The following is a 21931-nucleotide window of genomic DNA, read 5'->3' on the forward strand; positions in this document are numbered from 1 at the left end:
GAGAGAATTAAAATATATTATATTTGTCTGTAGTTGTGCTCACCGTGGTTTTCATTTCTTATCACTAATTTCAGATTCCTTCCTTTTGTTTTTCTTTTTATTTCTGGAACTTCCTGTAGCTATTCTTGTAGTGTAGGTCTGCTGGTGACAAATTCTCATAATTTTCTTTTATCTGGAATGGTTTCCAGGCTTGACAGAGAATTTCATCCTAATTAACATTTGGGCAGATCATTTCTTTCATTTCAGTATTTGAAAAATATGTGCGGCTTCCTCCAGGCCACTGAAATTTCTGATTACAAGTCTCTTGTCAAATTATTTTCCCTCTTTAGGCGAGGTGTTTCCTTTTTGTTGCTTCAAGGCACCTTATGTTTGACTGTCTCCCTGTGTGAAGTCTCTGCGTTGTCTTGTTCTGGGGCATCCATAGCTTCTTGTGTCTGCAGGCTCTTAGCTTTGCCGTATGTGGAGGATTTCCAGCCCTTGTTTCTTTGAGTGCTTTTTCAGTCCATTTGGTTTCTTCTCTTCTTTTGGAAATTCAGTGATATGAGTGGTACACCTTTTTATGGTCTTTCAAGGGTATAAGTTTCTGTTCATTTTATTTTATTTTACTTTTCAATTAGTCTTTTCAGATTAATTTTTTCTTTTCTCTTCAAATTCATTGAGTCATTTCTCTGCCCAGTGCAAAGAACCCTTCTATTTTCTTTTTAAAATGTTGGTTATTTTGCATTCTAAAATTTTCATGTGGTTCTTTTTTTAGGGGGAGGGGCAGACTGGGTATCCAACTCACAATGTTACACTTGCCAGGCAGGCACGTATGCCACTGAGCTAAACCTCTGGTGTTCATTTGGTGCTTGTGTCTTTAATTCTTGTCTCTGAACTGGAAAGCCCAGCAATATGTTTTTGTACTATTACTGAAGAAAGATGTTATTCCCGTAGGTCTTCCGTTAGCAGCTACAGAGAATAAGAATTTAAGTGGTAAGTATTATGTACGTATTAATAGCTGGGACCATTTAAAACTAGTTCCCCAGATCAGTTTTTACTCATTCCACAAGTGTTTGCTCAGTGCCTATTATATATAAAACTGCCTTTTAGTTCAGTCAGGTGTTTTTGTATTAGCCTCAAATGATTAAAGGGTTTATTTGCTTTATGAAGAAAATATTTACATTTCTACCTTTCTAGTAGATTGTAGGCATTGGGAGAAAGGAAAGATTGTGAGGTGAATTATCTTCAGATTCATCATTCAAGAATTTTAATTTACAGTTGTCAGGTTTTCTGAGATACAGATACTCTCAGCTTTTTGAGTAGCCAGTGGGCGAGCAACATAATTCACCTCCGGCTGCTTATCTTCATTTACCTTTGCATGGTGTTATTCTAAAATTCCAATTGTTTATCTGTCCTGTGAAGAAAACTTGAGAGCCACTTTTCTTGCTAACAGGTTTAATAATGTGGTTTTTTTCTACAAATTTTGTTTTGTGTGTGCTAGATAATTTAGTTTCATTCTCTTTCATAAATAAAGTTTCTAGCCCCCAGTGTTTCTCCCACGTTAGTTAGAGGTGGTTGAAGCAAAGATGGCTGACTCCAGAGTCAGTCAGTTTCTGACCCATTAGCTCGAGGATGAGGCCCAGAAGTTTGCATTTCTAACATGTTTGCAGATGATGTTATTGATGTTAGAATTACCCATCTACATTTTTCTTCTAATCTCGCTTTTGTTTCTCAAACACTTTAATCTGATTTTAATTATAATCATTATACTAAACTGCTCTTTCTACATCCTCTTTAGTCTTCATGTTGCCCAATCAAGTGTATACTTTTTAATTGCTCATCCTATTTAATGTGGAAATCCTTCCCGAATAAATGATTGATCTTCATTTTTTGAGAACTCTCTTCTACGTGGAATCTTTCATGTATTTCCTCTTTTCGTTCTCTGCACGTGCTTTCTCTCTCTCTCTGTCTCTGTCTCTCTTTGTGTCTCTGTCTCTCTCTAAATTCTAAACATCCTGATCATAAATTATATATCTTCTGCTCCTACATGATCTCCTTACTCCTGTCCTATCTGTAGGCTAATAATTCCCAATGCATGCCTCCATATCAAAATTTGTTTTACTTCATTTTGACTGACCTTATTACATGCCCACTTGAATAAGTTGTAGATATTACAAAGAATATATAACAGAACCATCCACTGTTATTAACAAATGCTAACATAAAGGTTTGATATCATGAAATTTATGAATCTCAGTAAGAGGTATCTTACATTCTATGAAATAAAGTAATTAATTCTCTCACATCTCTTCCCTATGAAAAAGGGCTTCCCTCCAATCTTTTCCATGTAATTCATTGTCTTTTCTTTAATTCATTTGTCAACAGCCCCAGAACCTTGTCTTTCTTAATTTAACACTGATTCTACCTGAATGCGTGAATCAGCTCTCTCCTTACCAAGTCTGTTGCCATCACCTTGCTGAGGCTATAGTCACCTCTTCAGGGATCGTTGCAATTGTCTAGTTTTCTTCCAGTGAGGTCTCTGTACAGTACTTAGATTTATCTTTTCAAATGCAAATGATACATTGTCACCATTTTGCTTAAAATACTTCTGGTTGAAATTTAAAATCTTTTACTTGGCACAGAAGACCTGTCTGTGACGTCATGATGCCTCGTCAGTGTTGTTAGCACCGCAGTCTCTGCTTCCTTTTGGTGCAGACACGCTGCAGTCATTCTGTTCCTGCAGTGCCACGTGTCACCTTTCCCTGGAATTTGTTCACTAGCTAATCTCTTTGAGTTTTCATGTCACTACTTTAAAGGTGTTTCCTGACTCTCAAATCTGAATTCGACCTTATTTTTTTCCCTTTCATGGTGCTGATGATTTGTTGTGTTTATCCTCACTGTGTTGTGAATATGTTTCCTTATTTTTCCCTTATCCCACGGCTTAGTGTAGGTCATAGCAAATGCAGTTGTTCAGTAAATATTTTTAAATAAATGAAAGTCTGAATTGAGTTTAAAAACATAAATGTCCATATGTAGACTAAAAAGAAATTCTTTTCAATTGTCATGAATTAATGTTGGAAAAATCCATTAAATTTGGGGAATAGATTTCATTCTTAGTTGCCAAATATATGAAGTCTAACAAAATTATTTTTTAGAGTTTACTTTTTATAAGAATACAGGTTCTGAAAAATTTTGTTTCAAAGTAATATTTAAGTGAAATTAATTTTATTTATAAAATAAAAATTGAATGAATCTTCTTTATTTTTATAGAAAATTAATCATTTGAACAACCAATTTTTTACCCTTCTGAGTTTTGAGAATTCACCATTATAAGGAATATTATACTGCATTCAAAAAACATTTATTATTTGGCTTTTAAAAGAGTAGTTACGTAGAATCACTACTTAATTTTTAAGTGTTTATTAGTCTTTGGAGAACAAACTTGTGTGCCAGCATGGAAAAAAATAGCATGGGAAACAGATGCAGCTGATAGTCCTTGTCTTCTTCCACATACCCGTTTTTTTGTTTTATTCTTGTTATTAGCCTTTCTGCTTCTTGCAAGGCTTCTGTAGGGTCTGTCTAAATACTTAATCCTGATAGTCCACATTCTATGAATTTATTCATTTGGAATCTTGATTTCCTTTTGGTGCATATGACAAGTGTGACAAAACTTTTGAAACCAGACAGGATCACGGAGTTTACAGTGCTGATAATGTTTCTGTCTGTCCTTTTCCCTCTGTCTCCTTTACTGCGTGCTTTGTCTGGCTCTCACAGGAGACATGGATCACACCTGGTTGGACCACACGTCTTGGCATAGCAGTGAGGCATCCCCAATGTCTTTGGTGAGACATGTGGAGCCTTACTATTTAATTTTTGTTATCATTTCATTTTTCCTTTTTTATTTACACCTTTGCATGTTTTCTTTTTGTATCTTTTTTTTTTTATCCCACACCTTTAGGGGACAGTCAAAAGGGAAAAAGAAAAACTAGTGAGCAGGCAGTTTTGTCGGACTCTAACACCAGGTCTGAGAGACAAAAGAAAATGCTGTACTTTGGTGGCCACTCTTTGGAAGAGGATTTGGAATGGTCTGAGCCTCAGATTAAGGATTCTGGGGTAGATACCTGTAGTAGCACAACCCTTAACGAGGAGCATAGCCATAGCGATAAGGTACTGAGATTGTGGAGCCTGCCTTTTACCTGCTCATTTGGTCTTCGTTTGCTCTCTGTCACCCATTAAAATAGAACATAATACAAAGGACAGGGCATTTCAAGGGTCAATGTAGCATTTCTTAAGGTGCAGAAAAGAAAAACAAAATAAAAATCAAACAAACCAAAAACCCTCTTGTTTTGCTGTTTTTATTGTCTGACGGCATACCAAAAAATAAGCAACTGAAAATAAAACCTAGGAACAAAAGAATATTTTGTCTATGGTTGCATGTGAAACTTGGTAATGTTATTATAAACTGCAAATACGAAACTATTTTGGATTGGCTTATTTGATTGTTTCCTTATATTTTCCTTGGGATGAAAATTAAATTATGAATAGTTTGAATCCCAGGCAAAAGGGAGAAAATTGGGTCTGTTTGCACAGAAAAAGTTGTTTTTCTTTTTTCCCTTTCACTGTCATTTTACTTTTTTGTTTTATTGTCATAGCATTTTAATGTAGTATTAATTAGTATTAGAACCATTTCCATCTGCTTTGATATTTATTATTTTTGCTTTTAGTTTAGTGAGGCTTTTGAAATCTTTTTACCATGTAAATGTGATTGACTGGCACTTGTCCTTTTGCCTGCTAAATTTTGCATGAAGACATGCATGCTGTTTTTTAGATAACTGAAACTACTATGATTACACAAATCATTTACTTCGTTATTTAGCATATTGTTTGTAATGGAAGGGTACCATTATTTATAAAGGCATTGGTTTTGCTTTGAGAAAAATAAACAAGATTTTCAAGGTCGTTTAGCAGTGAATACTATTTCACTTGCCTAGAATAGGCAATTTGCTAAACAAATCAAAGATTTGAAAGAATTGGTACATCTCTGTAAGCAAGGAATGTGATCTACACTTGCTTCCGAATGAGGCCTGTTTCTCCCATGCAGACCACTGGAAACTTTTGGAGGCTTGTGCAGTTTTTTAGAATGTTAATCTAGAAATGCTCAGGAAAGCCTCCATTATGAGTTTAGATTTCATGTTTTAATATGATTTGGCCTTTTATTTTTTACTTCAGTAGTTTTCAGAATCTTCCAAAAGAGTTTGAAGGGGAAATTCTCATTTTTAAGGGAGTTCAATGACATAGAATTTGTCATTTTTGCCTATGAATTTTAATGATAATCTGTGTAGTTTTCATGTGTTTTTAGATTTTTCAGATTTTATTGATCTTTATAACTTCAGTATTGTGTCAAAGAACTAAAGAATTTGTCATAATTTGATTTTGAAACAAATATGGAGATTATAAAATTGAGGTTCTAAGAGTAAGCTTTTTGATCAGTGTTTTGGAACATGAGCTGGTCTGTGTAATCATAACACTTTAGAATTCTGAACTTTAAAGAGTACAATCAGAAGTCACTTGTCAAAAAAACCACTAATTTATTTTTGTTTGTTGATGCAATATGTTAGCACCCTGTGACCTGGCAGCCATCCAAAGATGGAGATCGCTTAATTGGTCGTATTTTATTAAATAAGCGTCTGAAAGACGGAAGTGTACCTCGAGATTCAGGAGCAATGCTTGGCTTAAAGGTATGTAATAAAATGTGTGAGATTTTGGCTCTGCACTCCTCTGCAAATTTATCAGAAAAACTAAGGATATAATAACTCTTTCTACCTATATCAATTTAGATATTTTTTCCATATTCACAAGTTCTCACTCATCATCCAAAACCTTTCATTTTCCAAATATTATTTAAAAGCTGCCATTATTCCACAATAGTGTGGATATATTTAACTTTGGAAGACAATGATAACCTGGTTACAATAAATTTGAATTCTCATACATTGATCAAACTTATATTATGTATAAAGCCTTCCCTTTAAGTCTATACTATGTTATATTAAAATGGTAGTTTTACTTAATTATTCAATATGCAAGCTTAGGAAATATAATATGTGCATTACATAGGAATATAACTTTTGTGTTAATGTAGTAAAATGTGTGTGTGTGTATTTAGAGAGTACTGTCCTAAGACTTGAAACCCCAAGAGTATTTATTTTAGATTAAATGTGAATGTTAATTCATATTTTGTAAAATATCAGGAAATTAATTGTTAAATTCAACGAACAGAGCTCTGTTTGGTTTTGTGCATCAGTGGCCAATAAAAGCTGCAATGAAAACAAAGTAAATGTTTTAGCTGTTGCTTCAGAAGTTGTTCTGTATATTGTGGTAAATAGCAGATATTAGAATGGTTTGGGTGTAGGTGGGATTGGACATCTGCCATTGGTGGCTGGGACTCACCTGGGCATTTGCGTCTGTCATCGTGCTCAGTGTTCACGCAGAGAACAGCTAAGCCTACAGAGACATTGTAACCCATGGTTGTGTCATGCTGATGACGGGGTGATGGTGTTGGTGGAGGAGCAGGTCTGCCAGGTGCCTAGGGGAGAAAGACTGTTCCCCTTTCCTGCCACACGGCACTGGACAGCTCAACTTCTTCGTGCTTGGAGTTCATCGCTTGTGCAGTGTGGGTAATGATTATTGAAGCTGAAAGAGATTAACTTACTCAATAAGCAAGCATTTAGTATACAATAAGCTTTCAATAGCAACAACTGCACATAATACAATTGATTATTACCATTAAAGTTCGTCAAACTACACAAGATTTTAAAAATATTTATATAAGGATGTAAGTCCAATTAAGACCTCTACACTTAGTTATCAGAATCAAACATAGGACCAGTAAGTATTAACTGAATTGCAACAGAGTGTAATTCACTATAATTATGGAATAAATGCACAGAATAGGAAAAACTGGTGACTTTTAAATTCAGATGTTCTTTACTTACAAGAGAAAGAAAACCAACTTACTTTAGCTAATGAATTCACTTGCCATTATTTGACTCATCTGCTATGATACTGACATATTGCTTGGATGGTAGTTAATCAGAAGCAAGGCACTAATTTTGTAAGATTTCAGCTTCCTACAGGTATACATATGATTCCAAATTATTCCTAATGTTTTTCTCTTTCTAAAAGATATATATGAATACGAATATAAAGTGGAACAATTGGGCTTCAAATCTTGCGAAGGTTACTTCTGATGGGATTAAACTTGTAGCTTTCGAAGAACCATCATCTTTGTGCACAGTACTGTAACTCAAGTGTTACTAGTAGTGACAATTTATTACATCATAATCATAGTACAAGTGACAAATATTTGTTAATATTTAAAATTTATAGTTAGAAATGTTTATATAATGTAATGCTCCTATAATATGTTTTGGAAAATGACAAAAATAAGAATTTTACATTCTAAGGAAAAGTTGCAAATTGCTAAGTTGTTTATAAAGCATGCAACACTTTAGCCCTGAATTTCAGTTGCCCCTTGTTTGGAATATGAAGAGGTATCTCTGAGGACTGTGTTCATTTTCAAATAGTAACATTACTTTAACACATGATTTTCAGTACATTAAATTACAGTTTTAGAAGCTGCAAATTGTTCTATCTAGAACAATTCCTCTGTGTTCCAACATATTCCACTATGTTCATTTTAACAATACTTTTCTTCTTTTAAACAGGTTGTAGGAGGTAAGATGACTGAATCAGGTCGACTCTGTGCATTTATTACCAAAGTAAAAAAAGGAAGTTTAGCTGATACCGTAGGACATCTTAGACCAGGTAGGTTTCTACCATCATTTATTTGCATTTAAAGTATTAACTGAGAATAGTTAAGAAAAGTTTCATTTACAAGTGATTTGACCATTAATACAGAACCCATTTTACTCAGATGTAAATCTTTATTCATTGAAGGAAAGTTGTAACTATACTGTCTTATGTCATATTAGAGACAGTCATTTTTATATTTACTGATCTTATTTTTTTACTGGTGGGTAGTCTAATCTGTATTTAGTATTAATTTATTTTGTTTTGTTTTAGCCTTCTCTTTCTTGTGAAAAAAATTCTAACATAGTTTAGAAAGTAAACTTCATAGATATGCAAAATGTGTCATTCCCTATCACTTAGACAGTTGTTACTATTGGAGAAAAGGATTCAACAAAGTGCTATTTATTAAGCTTTTTACAAAAATTCCTATTAAGAAACCAAGTTAAAACTTTTTTGTAATCTTTTATCCTTCTGACCACTGGACTTTCCTTTTGGATAAAATACTGCATATATTATCCTGACATCAAATTGTATATTACTGGTGTTCTCAGTGTGTTTCTTATTTCCCGGTGGTGATTTTTATTCTCGTATTCATTGATTGCCTTTATTTTAAGTGTGTTTTATAGGGTTGGTTTTCATTTCTTAGTTTTGAGACTATTCCTACTGCCATTGTAGGTGATGAAGTGCTAGAATGGAATGGAAGGCTACTGCAGGGAGCCACCTTTGAGGAAGTGTACAACATCATTCTTGAATCCAAACCTGAGCCACAAGTGGAGCTTGTTGTTTCAAGACCCATTGGGTAGGTCGAGGTCAGGGCTTGGTATGTAAAGTTGCGTACATACTGGTAAGCGTCAGTATTGTTCAACCAACAAATGTTGAGTTGCTTTATTTACCAAAAACGTCTCACCAAAGTTCATGACTTAGAGAATATACAGTTAATTACAAAAGAAGTATGGAAAGTTTTTTAAAAAAACTTTTATTGTCTTGCTAGCTTGGCAAATGGGTACAGTCATTAGTAAGGGATGGGGGTGATTAGTAACAGATGCTTTAAAGATGCATATCATGATATCATGAGACTTCAATGTAAAAATTACTATCAACTGTAGTGTAAAAATTGTATATATATTTTTTCAAATGGAGATTTTATCCTAGGAAATAAAGATGCAAAGAATATTTAATTGCCAGATATAGGAATGTTTTTAAGGAAAAACAATTTTTTTAAAGAATGGTAATTGAAAAGACCATGAAAAGACAAATCATATCCAATTAGGGTTTTTTAATTTCATCAATTTGATCTATGGACAACAAATTAAAACCTGCTAGAAGTTGGCAGTGCATGTAACCCTTTCATATAAATGGTGAGAATGAAATACCACAGTCCTGTGTTTCTGTGGAAGCTTATATTGTGTACCAGGGTGAAAGGCACAGTTATGTCAGAACAGAAGCCGTGCAGACTACAGTAAGTGCCTAACAGTGCAGAGGCAAGAGCTTCTGAGGGTGAAGTCTGTGGGAATTCTTTGATGGATAATAACACCTCATTTTATTTCACTTGGGAAATGACAGGGCATATTATTTTGATGTCTTTAAGCAGAAGAAAGTGATTTAGATGGGTAGATTAGTTTTATTGAAATACTCCTTTCAAAGTAATGTATTTAGCACAATAAACTGTGTCCACTTTCCATTTTGTCCTTTCATAGTTTTATAATATGGTACCATGGCAGTATATCAGCTTATTGTATTAATCAAATCTATTTATTAGTACTAAAGTATCCTGAAATCATATTTTTTTAATCCCTTAGAAAATTTATAGTCTTTTATGCTTCTTTCTGAATGACCCTGGTACTGTCAACTCCTATCAAAAACATGTACTTGTTTTGGTTTAAACATAGTTACAAGATAACCTTGAGTCTCAATAAAAAAGTTTGTCTTTTCCTCTATGAGACTATTTTATTAGTAATTATTTTTATTTTTTATTTTTGGTGTTTTGAGATAATGTCTTACCTTGCAATTCAGGCTGGCCTTAAACTCATTATGTAGCCCATGCTAGCCTCGAACTTGTGGCAGTCCTGCCTCAGCCTGACAAGTGATGGGCTTATAGGTGTGCTCCATAATGCCTGGTCTAGGAGATTATTTTAATTATAATGTGACTATTCTAATTTTTGCCTTGGTGATATTTTGTTTGAGTTTTAATATTATTGACTTAGAACAGAAGATAAAGAGTAGGACATAACTAAAAATCTGTAAAACTTGCCATATTGCATGCAAAATGTTTTAGTGTGGATTAATAATTGTGTAGTGAGGCACATAGAAAATAAAATTATGTTTTTATAAATCTACAATGAATACGTATGAATTTTAATTTCTTTTAAATAGTTGATGTTAGCCCAACTGTTCTATTAGTAAGATGCTGCTTATTTCTTCTTTGCCTACTTCCTGTACCACCCACAGTTTTGTGTGTCCTTGTACACTGTTGAGTTACTACATATGCTAAAAATGACCAAAGCAGCAGTTGCAGTGTTGAACCAGTTTCTCTTTTTTTCCTGTCATTTCAGAGATATACCTAGAATACCTGATAGCACACATGCACAACTGGAGTCCAGTAAGTTTCATTTATTCTAGAAAGAATGTTATTAGTGATGTCATCATCAAAGATCAAATGAAGCATCCTACTTATTAATGTGAAGAGGTGTAGTAGAGTTATTACTCAGTATGCCATAAAGGTGGACAATTTAATACCATTCCTTGTCACTATGAGAACGTATACACAGTTTTGTAATAATTAAGGATATTTTGAAGGCATGCTATCTTTTGTGTTGATTTTGAGGTGATTCTTATTGAGGCGTAGTGCTGTAACCCACACACAGTTGCTGTACCCCGTTAGCTAAGTGTTGAGTGGTGGAAATACCCTGAAGCCATCACCACAACAACAAATCACAAATGCACTGAGAACTCCCAGGCTTGTAGCCCCAAAGTTTTCCTTGAGTTTTAAAATGTACTACTTTGTATTTTTACTTTAGGTAGGTGGAAATTCTTGGGATGAACTAGTGAACGATTGCACTTGTTCATATTTATATTTTTAGAATAGTCGTTCTGATTTAACATCAAAGCTATAATGGAACAAAAGATATGTTTAAATGTCAAATGTATGGTACTTTTTATTACTTGGTTTTGTATACTGTATCAAATGTTAACTGGTTTTTCCTCCAGTGAACTGTTTTCTGATCAATAGCAGAGTAAGAGACTTCTGGGAAAAAGAGGAAGAAGGCTGTAATCTGCAGTCTGTTCTTTAGAGTAGACCAAACAGAAAGAGTTGGAGCAAAATTAAGAGAGTGGCCCTGTAGGGTGAGAGCTGTCCAGACACAGAGACTGCTCTGAGCTGGAAAGGCTGAGGTGTGTGTGTGTGTGGGGGGGGGCAGGAGCCTGCAGGGGAGGGGAAGGGAGGGCGCGAGGGGCAGTGGCGGCCGTTGCAGAGGCACCCTCAGCACTCCAGCCTTTCCTTGGAGGGAAGTGCGGAGCTACAGAGGACAGCTGTGAGCAGATGTTCGCCTCTGGAAATCGGGCTCCCGCCCTGAAGGTAGAGTAGATGGGTTGGGTAAAAGGAGAATGACCGTGACAGGACTGCTTTAGTCATCTAGCAGCAATCCCAGGCTGACTAGACCGAGGCTGTAGCACGGAGGTGTTGAGAAGTGGTCCAGTTCTCTCCTCACCTCAATAACTAAAGTATGTTACTGAAAATAGATGTTTTCTGGGCTGAGATGTATTCCAGTGGCAGACTGCTTGCTTTGCGTGTGTGAGCTACTGGATTCAATCTAGCATTGCCCCTGCCAAATAGGCTTTGTTCTTTTATATTTATACTTGTTAGTATAAGTGTCTTTAAAGTCTCCATAGGTGGTTGAAGTTCTTTTGGAATGCCAAGTGTCTGTACTTTAAAATACAGTCATATGACTTGTTTGATTTAGCACCTTCAGCTAAGTACTAAATCGTTTTATCCCAAACTGTGTCCGTGACCCATAAACCCTAACATAATAATCATCACTGTTATTATGCAGGGTTGCTATTACTGTTACCCTCATACCTCATTGTGTTTGTTTATTCATTTATTTATTTGGTTTTGTGAGACTAGGTCTCACTACATAGTGCTGGCTGCCCTTGAACTACCTAGGTACCCAAGCACTCAGAAATCCTCCTGCCTCAGCTCCTGAGTGCTGGGATTACAGGTGTGCACCGCCACCCCTGGCTCCCATCATATTTAGGACTGGCGTCTGCACTTGGTGTTGCACTTACACCATCACAGTTCTTCCAACAACTGTGTGGGCAGGTAGAAACTTCACATTCTTATATTAATAAGTCACCCTGCCTTTGCATGAACATCATGGAGCCCTTTTCTTATTTAGTCATTTAAAAAATCTATGAGCTACAGTTCTAAAATTGTTCCTGCAGAGACAAGTATCCTGCATCAAATTAGATCTCATGTTTCTTCTTTAATCTCTAAATCTGTTTTCTCAGTTTCTGAGTACATTTTTGTCTTCTTATGGTTTTAACTGCTAGCTGTATAGTTCCTAAAGTTGCACACAGTCTATAGGGTCTCTCATCGTCACGTCATCCCTGGATATTCAAAGAATATATTTTGTTTAGTATCATCCTGCTACCTTCAGCTGTATTTCTTTTTTCTTTTTAAGGCAGGAGCTCACTGTGTAGTTCATGCTGACCTTGAACTCACTATGTAGCTCAGGCTAGCCTTGAACTCATAGTAGTTCTGCCTCGTCCTCCGTAGTGCTGGATTTACAGACGTGTGCCAAGTACCTGCAGCTTTCCAGTAAGAGACTACCTTCGTTCTTACTACTGAAGGCATCATTCTTTCTATTTCTAAATAAGAGGAAGGGTGTCACCATCACTTCTTAACCCAAGGCTTGTAGTTTCCCCCTGTTGTATGCAGTACCATCTGTAAAGGTGAACTTTACTACCTGTGTCCGGGTGGGTGTGCAGAACGACAGGACCATTGCCCACCGTAGTCTGTGCTCTGACATTTTGCTTCATCTGTATTTTTAGTTACATGCTGTACACTTCCGCTTCTTTCCTAACCCAGTGTTCCAAATCCCATGAAACATCAGCACTTTTCCCAGAAACAACAGAAACACAAGGCTTTCTGCATCCCACACTTGGTTCTCGGATTTGAGATCTTGGCTCTTTCCATTGTCTTTCTTTTATGTCTCATATCTAATGAGTTTCTGGGTAGTTTGTGTGTGTGTGTGTGTGTGGGCGGGGGGGGGGTGCGGGGAGCCAATCTAGGGCCGTGCCCAGGCTAGGCAAGCACTGAACCCCTGAGCCACCACCATGCCTGGCCCTAGGGTCTTCATTTCTTAATTTTATTGTCTCTTCGAATTCCTCCTTTCCACTCCCTCTGTGAAACATTACTTTTACTACTGATTGAATTCTGCTGGCTTCTTATGGTTTTCTTCCTTGTAGTCCATACTTTAAATAGGTGATAAGGCCGTCTTCCTCAAAATGCAATGTTCTTTTCTTCCACGTTAGAGCTTAGTGTGGATACTTTCTTTGTGCCTGACGCCCCACCCAGAATTCTAGCCACACAGTGCCACCTGCATCCTATTAGCTCAATTTCTACTTCACTTCCCATAGAAGTAAACTTGTGCTTTTTGGGTACAAGGTCTGCTCACTGTGGTATGCTGCATCTTTGTTCATAGATTCTTTTTTCTTTCTCTAAGTCTAATTTATAGTCTTCAACATATGGTTTTTAAAAAGTCACTTCCTGGAAACATTCAGTAGTTCTGGAGATTTTAGTACTTTCATTCTTAGCACTTAAAGTTTAGACTGTCTTTATGTTGCTTTACTGATTTATATTGTGGTTATTTAGTTTTATTTTTAAACTTTTCTGACTATGTTACCAGAACATATGAATCTGGTATGCAGGAAAGGATGAAGAACCTCAGTTCTGGGGTTGAGGCCTGCCTCTAGCACAGTTGGCACGGACAGTGGCTCTGTGCCCCTGGTGATGTGGAAAAACAACAGCCGAACCTCAGTGGGTATCTTTGTGCCTAACAAAATGGTCTATATACGGCATTTTACAGACTTTTAAAAGATGTATGCTAATCATTCTTAAATAGTTGTAGAGAGCCATTTTATTGTTCTTTATGTTTAATTCTCATTTCAGGCTCTAGCTCTTTTGAATCTCAGAAAATGGATCGTCCTTCTATTTCCGTTACCTCTCCCATGAGTCCCGGCATGCTGAGAGATGTTCCACAGTTCTTATCTGGACAACTTTCAGTATGTAATCACTAAACTGATTTCTCTTTTGGAATATTAAATCGTGTTTTTAAAAAATATGTTGCTGGTTTTTTATAAAGCAAATTCTTCCTAGAACATAATTGTGCTTTTACTGTTAACTCATTTACTCTTAATACTTTTAACTAACTGAAATTCACTTTTGGTTATTTATCTTAGTGCTTTCTTTATTAGAGTTTGGCCTTCTAGAATTTGATTAAACTTAAATTTTGTGAGGATACCTAAGCCCTTTTATGCCTTAATAAGTATTCCAAAATTTAAGGTCATGGCTTTTGCTCTAGACTTTAAAATGACTATGAATTGTCACTGATTCTTAAGAGAATACAAATGTAGTATACAAAGGTTGTGTATAAAATAAAAGTGTGTGTGTATATATATATATATATATATATATACAGGAAATTTGAGATGAACTTCATAGTAATATTGGACTTTGACTATTGTTCTGAAATATAAAGATTCTCGAGATGCTTTTAACAAAACAATGGGAAGATATAGAATAAGTTCCTGAATATAGTAGGTTATTTTAGGTTAGGTGAGCCCTCATTTGAATATTTTAAAATAGCAGCAAAACGTTTAATTATTCATTTTATATTATGTCCATATTAGAAGACTTTGCAAATGTGAGTCCTCAGTTTAATTCAGTTTTCAGTTGTCATGTGCTTTTTACAGCATTTTAATATATTAATATATTTAAATTTATTCAGTTATTTTAATTGCCAGTAGTGACAGTGATTACAAAACTTGAAATTTCCTGATCATTAAAGGTCTATTTAGGTTCTCAGAATTCAGACATTGGATCTTTATAGCAAAAATTATAGTTAAAATAATCTACCTTGGGCTGCTATTTTAAGACCAATAGAAATAGATTTCTGTTGTTTCAGCTAAGAAATATCTCTTTTCCTTTTTAGGGAGAAGGATCTGTGTTTGATTTTTCTGAAGTATTTTCATTTATTAAAAGGAGATATAGGAAGCTTAAATGAAATTAATATATTGGAATTCATTGAACTTATTAGACATTTTACTTTTAATTTTTATTTTTTAGACATCTTTTCTGAATTACTTTGAACACAGATTTGACAATAAGGCAAATGTTATACAATAAAGATGATGATATACTATGAGACTGTAAATGTCTCACTAAAATAAATTTCTTTCCTTCATTATTTGGTTTTTCTTTCTTTTTTCATAGGGTGAACATTTTTGTTTGGGAATGGTATTTTCTGCATTCTCTGCAATAAATAACATCTTTTTATTTATTCTCACTGTACATTGAGAGCATATATTGTCATTTATAGTTTCAAATTTATGTTCTTTCTTCTACCATATTAGGTAATGCGAATAAATTCTAGCTTCTTTTATGGTTTTGTTTAAATAAGGTGTCTTTAAATACTGTTTAGGGTTGTGGGAGTAGCTGATGCTGGTATGTGTTCTGTATGTGCTTGTGTGTGTGTGTGTGTGTGTGTGTGTGTGTGTGTGTGTGTGTGTGTGTAGTTGGCTTAAATTGATGGAGAAAGTGAAATTAGAGTTGCATAATAAGTACCACTTTAGTATCTCACATTCCAAAGTCCTGTCCAGATTGGACAAGGAATGAAAATGAGGAGCAGAAGCAGCATTTTAGATGTCAAATTTCACTGTTTTTCCTCATGGCTTAAAATTAATACAATAGAAGTGAAAGTTTCTAAATATTTGCAGCCAAATACAATTTTTACTTCTGAATATACATATAATGAAGTAAAGTTATAGCCTTTAGATCTGATGTTGGTTTAAAATCCATGAAATTACAGTTTACTATGTACACCATTTTCTCATTTTCTTATAATGTGAAAGGCATATGTTCTGGTGTGCTATTAGTGAAGCTTTAATAGCCTGTTTTGAAATTATATAGGCATACACATCTCTTCTGCATTTTTGAAGCATAATTCTTACACATATATACCGCATATTTATTGTAAGAAATCTAAAAAACATAGGAAAAGTATAAAAACCATCTGTAATGCAGAAGAACTATTCATATACACATTAAATTTGCAAAGACTGAAGTAAATCTGTATATAGGTTTTTGCTAGGGCAAAATTAGCTTGTCAGGGTAACATTTTGGGAATAAAATTACAATATGGGTGGTAGAGCAAAATTTTAAGATTATTGCTATGTAGCCCCCAATATTTCTAAAGCTTTTTTTTTAAACCAAATTAAATTTCAGTCATGTTTTTAAGAAATATGTGTTGTTATTGCCCTAGAGTACTATTAGTACTAGTAGCTAGGGATTTAAATGAGTAAGATAGAATAATTTTTATTCTCATGAGACCGCTTAATTTTATTCTGATTCTCTGTATCTAAAGAAATATGTCCTGGGTTCGTTTCTCTGTACTTGTAACTGTATCTCTACTGCTCTGGAGACAGTTTTGTTTGCTGTTGGGGATAAAAAAAAGATGTCTGGGCACAGAACCCTTTGGCAAACCTCTCAGCAGTCAGAAGACATCAGTACTTTCCCATTCGTTCCATTCTATCTTGGGACATTTTTGCTTTTGGTGGGATTTTACTTGGGCCCATGCCTTACTGAAAAATTATGACATGGCTAGTATCCACACAAAGGCAATTTTTGTGGTATGTGAGCTTGGCCTTGTAAGACACTCATGTCAATTCGTGGAATGGTATTTTCTCAAGTTGAAAATATAAGCAGAATGCAAATTTGTATACATTTTTATATCCAAGACTGTTGACTTAAAAATGTGTGCAGTTTATTTTCTCTCTTGTGCTCAAATTGTGTGGTTGCTTATTCTGGGTATAACCACAAAATGCAATTAATGTATTTGGTGAGAAAAATCAATCTGAACTCAAGTTTGTGTATGCTGGGACATATACAATTTAATATATTTCAGGAACAACACACTCTTATTTTGAGTATGCATTTAAAAATTTTGTCCTAGAGTTTAGCATTTTCTATAGTAGAAAATTAGCTTACAATTTTTATTGTTTTTAAATTGATTTACATGATTTGCGTAGTTTTTTTGATAGTGTTATGATAAAGTACAACTTTTGACTTTTTTTGAAGTAAGGAAAGGCTAAAAATTATTTTTTCGGTAGGAATTCACTATACAACTATTTTATTATTTATTTTTTACTTCATACTGTTGAATTATGGTTGCAAAATTTCCTAAGTTTACTTTAGTTGAATTTTTTTTCTGAAATTTTAAGTAAATACTCATTTTATATGCCCATTTAAATGGAATAAGTAACTCAAGAATAGGTGCATGTCTTTTATAGTTCCTTAAGATCTCTAGAGCTTTTAAAATAATTCTAACAAGATTTTTCTTTGAACTTCATACTTTTAAACTTCATTGCCATAACTCCTTTATTGTAGAAACATTGAGTGAAAGACACGACCCTAAAGATAGTAGTGAAGGGACAGTGGAATGCAAATAGATTGGTTCAAAGTTCAGGTTCTTCACTTGTGTAAAGCCTGAATTGCCTCAAATATTATCAGATCTTTTATGCTTAAAATAAATGACTTAGTAATTCATTACCACTTACAGTGAAGCACATATTAAGTGCTTCACCATTTCTGTACACAGAATAGAGACAGAAAGCAGCTTAGTGCTTGCCAATGGGTAGCAAGATAGAGGAGTGAGGATTGATTACTTAAAGCACAGGTGTCCTTTTTGTGTGATGAAGAAGTTTTGATATAGAGAAAGGTAATGATTCCAGAGCATTGCAAATGCAGTAATTGCCACTGAATTTATTATATTTTAAAATGCTTAATTGTATGTTTTGTGAATTTTGCTTTACCTGAAAAAAAATATCAAACAAAAATGTGCTTCTCTAGTCCTATTTAATGTATGAATGCATGGGGGAAGGTTACATTTTACAAAGGCTGATGTCAGGAGGTGGGCGTGTAGCACCATGGTAACATCTACAAGGCCTTGGGCTCGGCCGCCCCCCTGTCATGGTGCCCTGCCCTCTCCCTACAAAAGGCTGACTCCCCAAATCTGTGAGTTGCTTATTTCAGTCATTATTAAAAATGGAAAAATGTTTTCTTCATATTTAAAACGATTGCTTTTGTTGTGTGAGGTAATATTTATAAAATAACATTACTTTGATGTATTTGCTCTAAAACAAAAACAAAGAGAGGGCAGGAAAAATAGAATTTATTCCTAGAAAGTTCTCCAGCGTGTCTAACACCTGAATTTCTCGCGGCCTCTGTCCTGTTTGCTAAAGAATTACCCCACCCCTGCCTGGGTTACTTAGTCAGACATCACAGTCCACCTGAGCTTGTCTTCCACTGAGCATCTCTAGACAAAGAGGAAGGTGGACAGATGTGAAACTTCTTTGCTTCTTGGTGAGAAGGGTGACTCATAATTGTATAATAGGCTGCTTTAAAGAGTGCTTTCCTTTTTGTTTTAGATTTCCATCTGAAATAGTGTCTGTCCAATGATAGTTAAATTTGGCAGCAGTCTTTCCAGTGCTCATTATGTGTTTCCTTGTAGCAGAGGAGAGACAGATGAAGACTTAAGTATTTCTGGCTTTGAAGAGACAGAAGACGCATGGGAGGAATCTTGATTGGGGAGGGGAACGAAAAGTTTTGAAATCCATTCTCAAACCAGAGCTTTGTATCTAATTTTTTCTTGATTTGGTTGTTGACACTTCTTAGTTCTTATTATTGTGGTGTCTTTAAGAAGCAGAACAAAAAAAAAATCAGATAAGATATTTGCTTTATTCAGAGAATTTGAAAATACTGTAGAATGATTAATCAGAACGAGGCTGCACTTCTTATCTTCTCATCATTCTGTCTCTGAATATTGGGAAGTGTTCTGAGACCATTTATATCTTTGTTTCCTGATCAGCAATGTGGGGAAAATGGAGATCCTTCCTATAGTTGTTGGAAATATCATAAAAGAAAGACAAAGAGATAAACAAAAAACCAAAAATAAAAAAAAACCTTGCTCTAAACTACCAAAGGCTTGAGAAACTATAAAGAACTGTCAAAAAAAAGTAGTGAGTTATTGTCATTGGTTGGCATGTTTAGCAATAAACAATATTATATAAAGTGGTAAAAAATAATGTCTGGAAATGGTGTTCAGTGAATCCCTGCACACTTACATCTTAGTGTGCTTATTTGTTAAAGAAATTCTAAAGCCAACATACCTAAAGCAGGTTTTTTTAAATTTTGGTTAAATTTATCAACTTGGAGAAGTCACAGATTACCTTCATAGATGGCTTTTCATCCTATAATACCTTTGCGCCTGTTTTTTTTTTTTTTGTTTGTTTTGTTTTTGTTTTTGTACTGTTCTTTTAATATACAGTTGGCTTTCCCATATCCACGGGTTTTATATCCATGGATTCAGCCAAGCTCAAATTTAAGGGTACTTGGAAAACAATGTGTGCAATAAATACCTATGTTCCTTACCTTGCCAGTCATTGTTCTCTAAACTGTAACATGTCACAGCTGTTTATGGAGCATTTACCTTGTGGAAGGTATTATGTATCAACTAGAGAAGAGTTAAAGCATAGAGCAGGAGGGTGTGTGTTCATTACATGTAAATATGACACCCTTTCAGATAAAAGGCTTGAGCATGCATGGATTTTGTTTTTTGTGAGGGTCCTGGAACCACTGCCTCCATGGATAATGATATTCAAGGGTAAAATCTGAAATTTCTTCTTTCTGAACACACAGACTGAATATATTATTTTATATTCAGCATTCATTACTGTTATGTTGACTAGATTAAAAGTCTGGTAAAACAAAATTAAATATTTGTAGTTTTTATGTATTTTAGCATTTGGCAATATTAATTTATTCCTTATAATGAATTTCTTAATTTAAATAAGTATTGTCATGAAAATATTGTATTTAAGGGATAGTTCTCTGTGTTTATTTTTACTTTCGGTCTTTAGTTCCAGCGTGTTGTCCTTTTTGGTTTTGTTTTATTGCTTTTTTCTTTAATTTTGCTTACCAGAGCCAAAGCCTTAGTAGAAGAACACCGCCTTTTGTTCCTAGGGTGCAGGTAAAGGCCTTGTCTGCCTGATAGAAACTCAAGTTGTGTTCTATCCCTTATCTGTATGTTTTTGGAAAATGCGTAGTAGGAAAACTTTTGGGTATGTTGCTCTAAACCATGTTATTGACTTTCAAATCATTTTATGAACCAGCTTGTAAAATTCTGCATGGGGGTTAGAATATTGAATACAAATTTAAAGAGACAATCTTTATCGGTGATTATATATGATAAAATCCTAAAATGTCTAGTTTTTAAAGTGGCACTTAATGTAGATTTATTGTAGAGTCAACTTACATAAGTATTGTTTACAGAAACAGCTAATTTTATACTGATATTCTTCTTTATTACACTAAGCTTGCTGTCTCTTTAAATCATTCATTATACCACTTCACCTCTACATTTTCTTGCATTTTCCAAGCACTAACTCCTTGAGGAGACTGGCAAATATATTTGTACCTTATTTAAAATATGAATTTCATGCATGTGGCATATAAAGTTCAACTTTTTAGATTATGTCACTTCGTAAAAACAAAACCACAATCTAAATAAAGTTCTGGTGAATTTTGTTTATATTTTGTCATTCTATTTAATTTTACTCTGGTACTTGGGTACAAGTTGTTTGCCTCTTTTCAGTAGCAAACCTTTATATGGTAACGTAATGTCGATATAGTGTGCCTAAAAAGTAGTATAATGCCTTCCTTGCTTTGCTGCATGTTTTTAAAGATTTGCTGGTTTTGAATAATACTTATTTTGTTTAAATCATGAAAGTCAGTTTTCTAACTAACATTACACAATATCAAATATTTATATACACTGTTCAGGTGTACTGTGAAAGTTCAAAATGTCTATGGGAAAGCTGAGATGATAGTCATATTAAACAATTAAACAATTGCAAGAGTTTATTAAAGAAACTAATGGAGCACAAAGTTTGTCAGGACTTTAATTATAATATGTATTTGTAATATTGTGAAGGATCAACAGCTGTATTTTAATGAAGTTTTTAAAGCATAGATAAGGAATTTAAAGTAGTGATAAAATAACCTAGCTAATGAAATATCATACTAATTGAATATACATTAAAAACTTTAATTCAGGTCTCATTATATAAACAAAAATTAGGGCTGTTAAATACCTAGCTTAAAGTAGTTTACAAAAAAGTATAATTTTGATCAAAGAGTCAATAAAATTAAAGTGTATTTGTTTCCTATCTAAAGTATTTCATCCTTCATATATCTGGAACGTATAATTTAACTCAAATATTGTCACGAAACCCTGAAAGCTATACACCTAATGTCTGCTTGCTTGAGAAATGGATATTAATAAGTGATAGTTTTTCGTTTTCTATGGCATAAGAAAAGAATATTCTTTTCTACTTTATGAAATACGTATTTCAAGTGAACAACATTGGTGATTTTAATTGAGCAAAAACGTTGCCTCTGAAGATGTCAAGTCCTAAAAGTTTCAACATCTTTAAATAGTTCCCATGGAAATCAATAAACCCAAATAATGTTGATCTTAGTCTGGTAACAAGAATAACAACAATAGTTTTTTCTTTATTTTTAAGTGGAAAGATTTTTGCAGTTCTTTTTAATCTTTAGAATTTTTTATGAGGTGACTAGTATTCATTGAGAAAGATTTTTTAATTTCTAGAAAAAATGAAGCTGTAAGCTTTTTTACTTTTGGTGAAAGTAAAGAAAATCGTAGAAATAAATCTGATCTCACACATTTAGAGACACCATAACATAATTTGCAATGTCTTTCATTTCGTAGAGTGAGACTCCTACATTTCTTTCTTTCTTTTCTTTTTTATTTAGCTTTTACCAGAAGACTGTTTTACTCATCCC

The 21931-nt window shown here is 34.3% G+C and overlaps 1 protein-coding gene across 48 annotated transcripts in view; it reads left to right on the forward strand.

Moving 5' to 3' along the window:
• Rims2 (regulating synaptic membrane exocytosis 2) overlaps window positions 1-21931 on the forward strand; it is a 518293-nt gene that overhangs the window by 275603 nt on the left and 220759 nt on the right. For 20 of the 48 annotated variants that reach the window (XM_063257747.1, XM_063257754.1, XM_063257752.1 and 17 more), the window contains 6 exons: window positions 3754-3821; window positions 5598-5717; window positions 7707-7806; window positions 8467-8590; window positions 10344-10390; window positions 13961-14073. In XM_063257747.1, the coding sequence (XP_063113817.1) occupies window positions 3754-3821; window positions 5598-5717; window positions 7707-7806; window positions 8467-8590; window positions 10344-10390; window positions 13961-14073 (572 nt within the window). Of the gene's footprint in view, window positions 1-3753; window positions 3822-3937; window positions 4147-5597; window positions 5718-7706; window positions 7807-8466; window positions 8591-10343; window positions 10391-13960; window positions 14074-20048; window positions 20097-21931 lie in introns of all 48 variants that reach the window. The other 28 variants (XM_063257745.1, XM_063257729.1, XM_063257724.1 and 25 more) reach the window with 3 other exon arrangements.

The sequence above is a fragment of the Cavia porcellus genome, unplaced genomic scaffold, assembly GCF_034190915.1.
Source record: "Cavia porcellus strain 051 isolate PalLab524CR breed Dunkin Hartley unplaced genomic scaffold, mCavPor4.1 scaffold_10, whole genome shotgun sequence".
Lineage (NCBI taxonomy): Eukaryota > Metazoa > Chordata > Mammalia > Rodentia > Caviidae > Cavia > Cavia porcellus.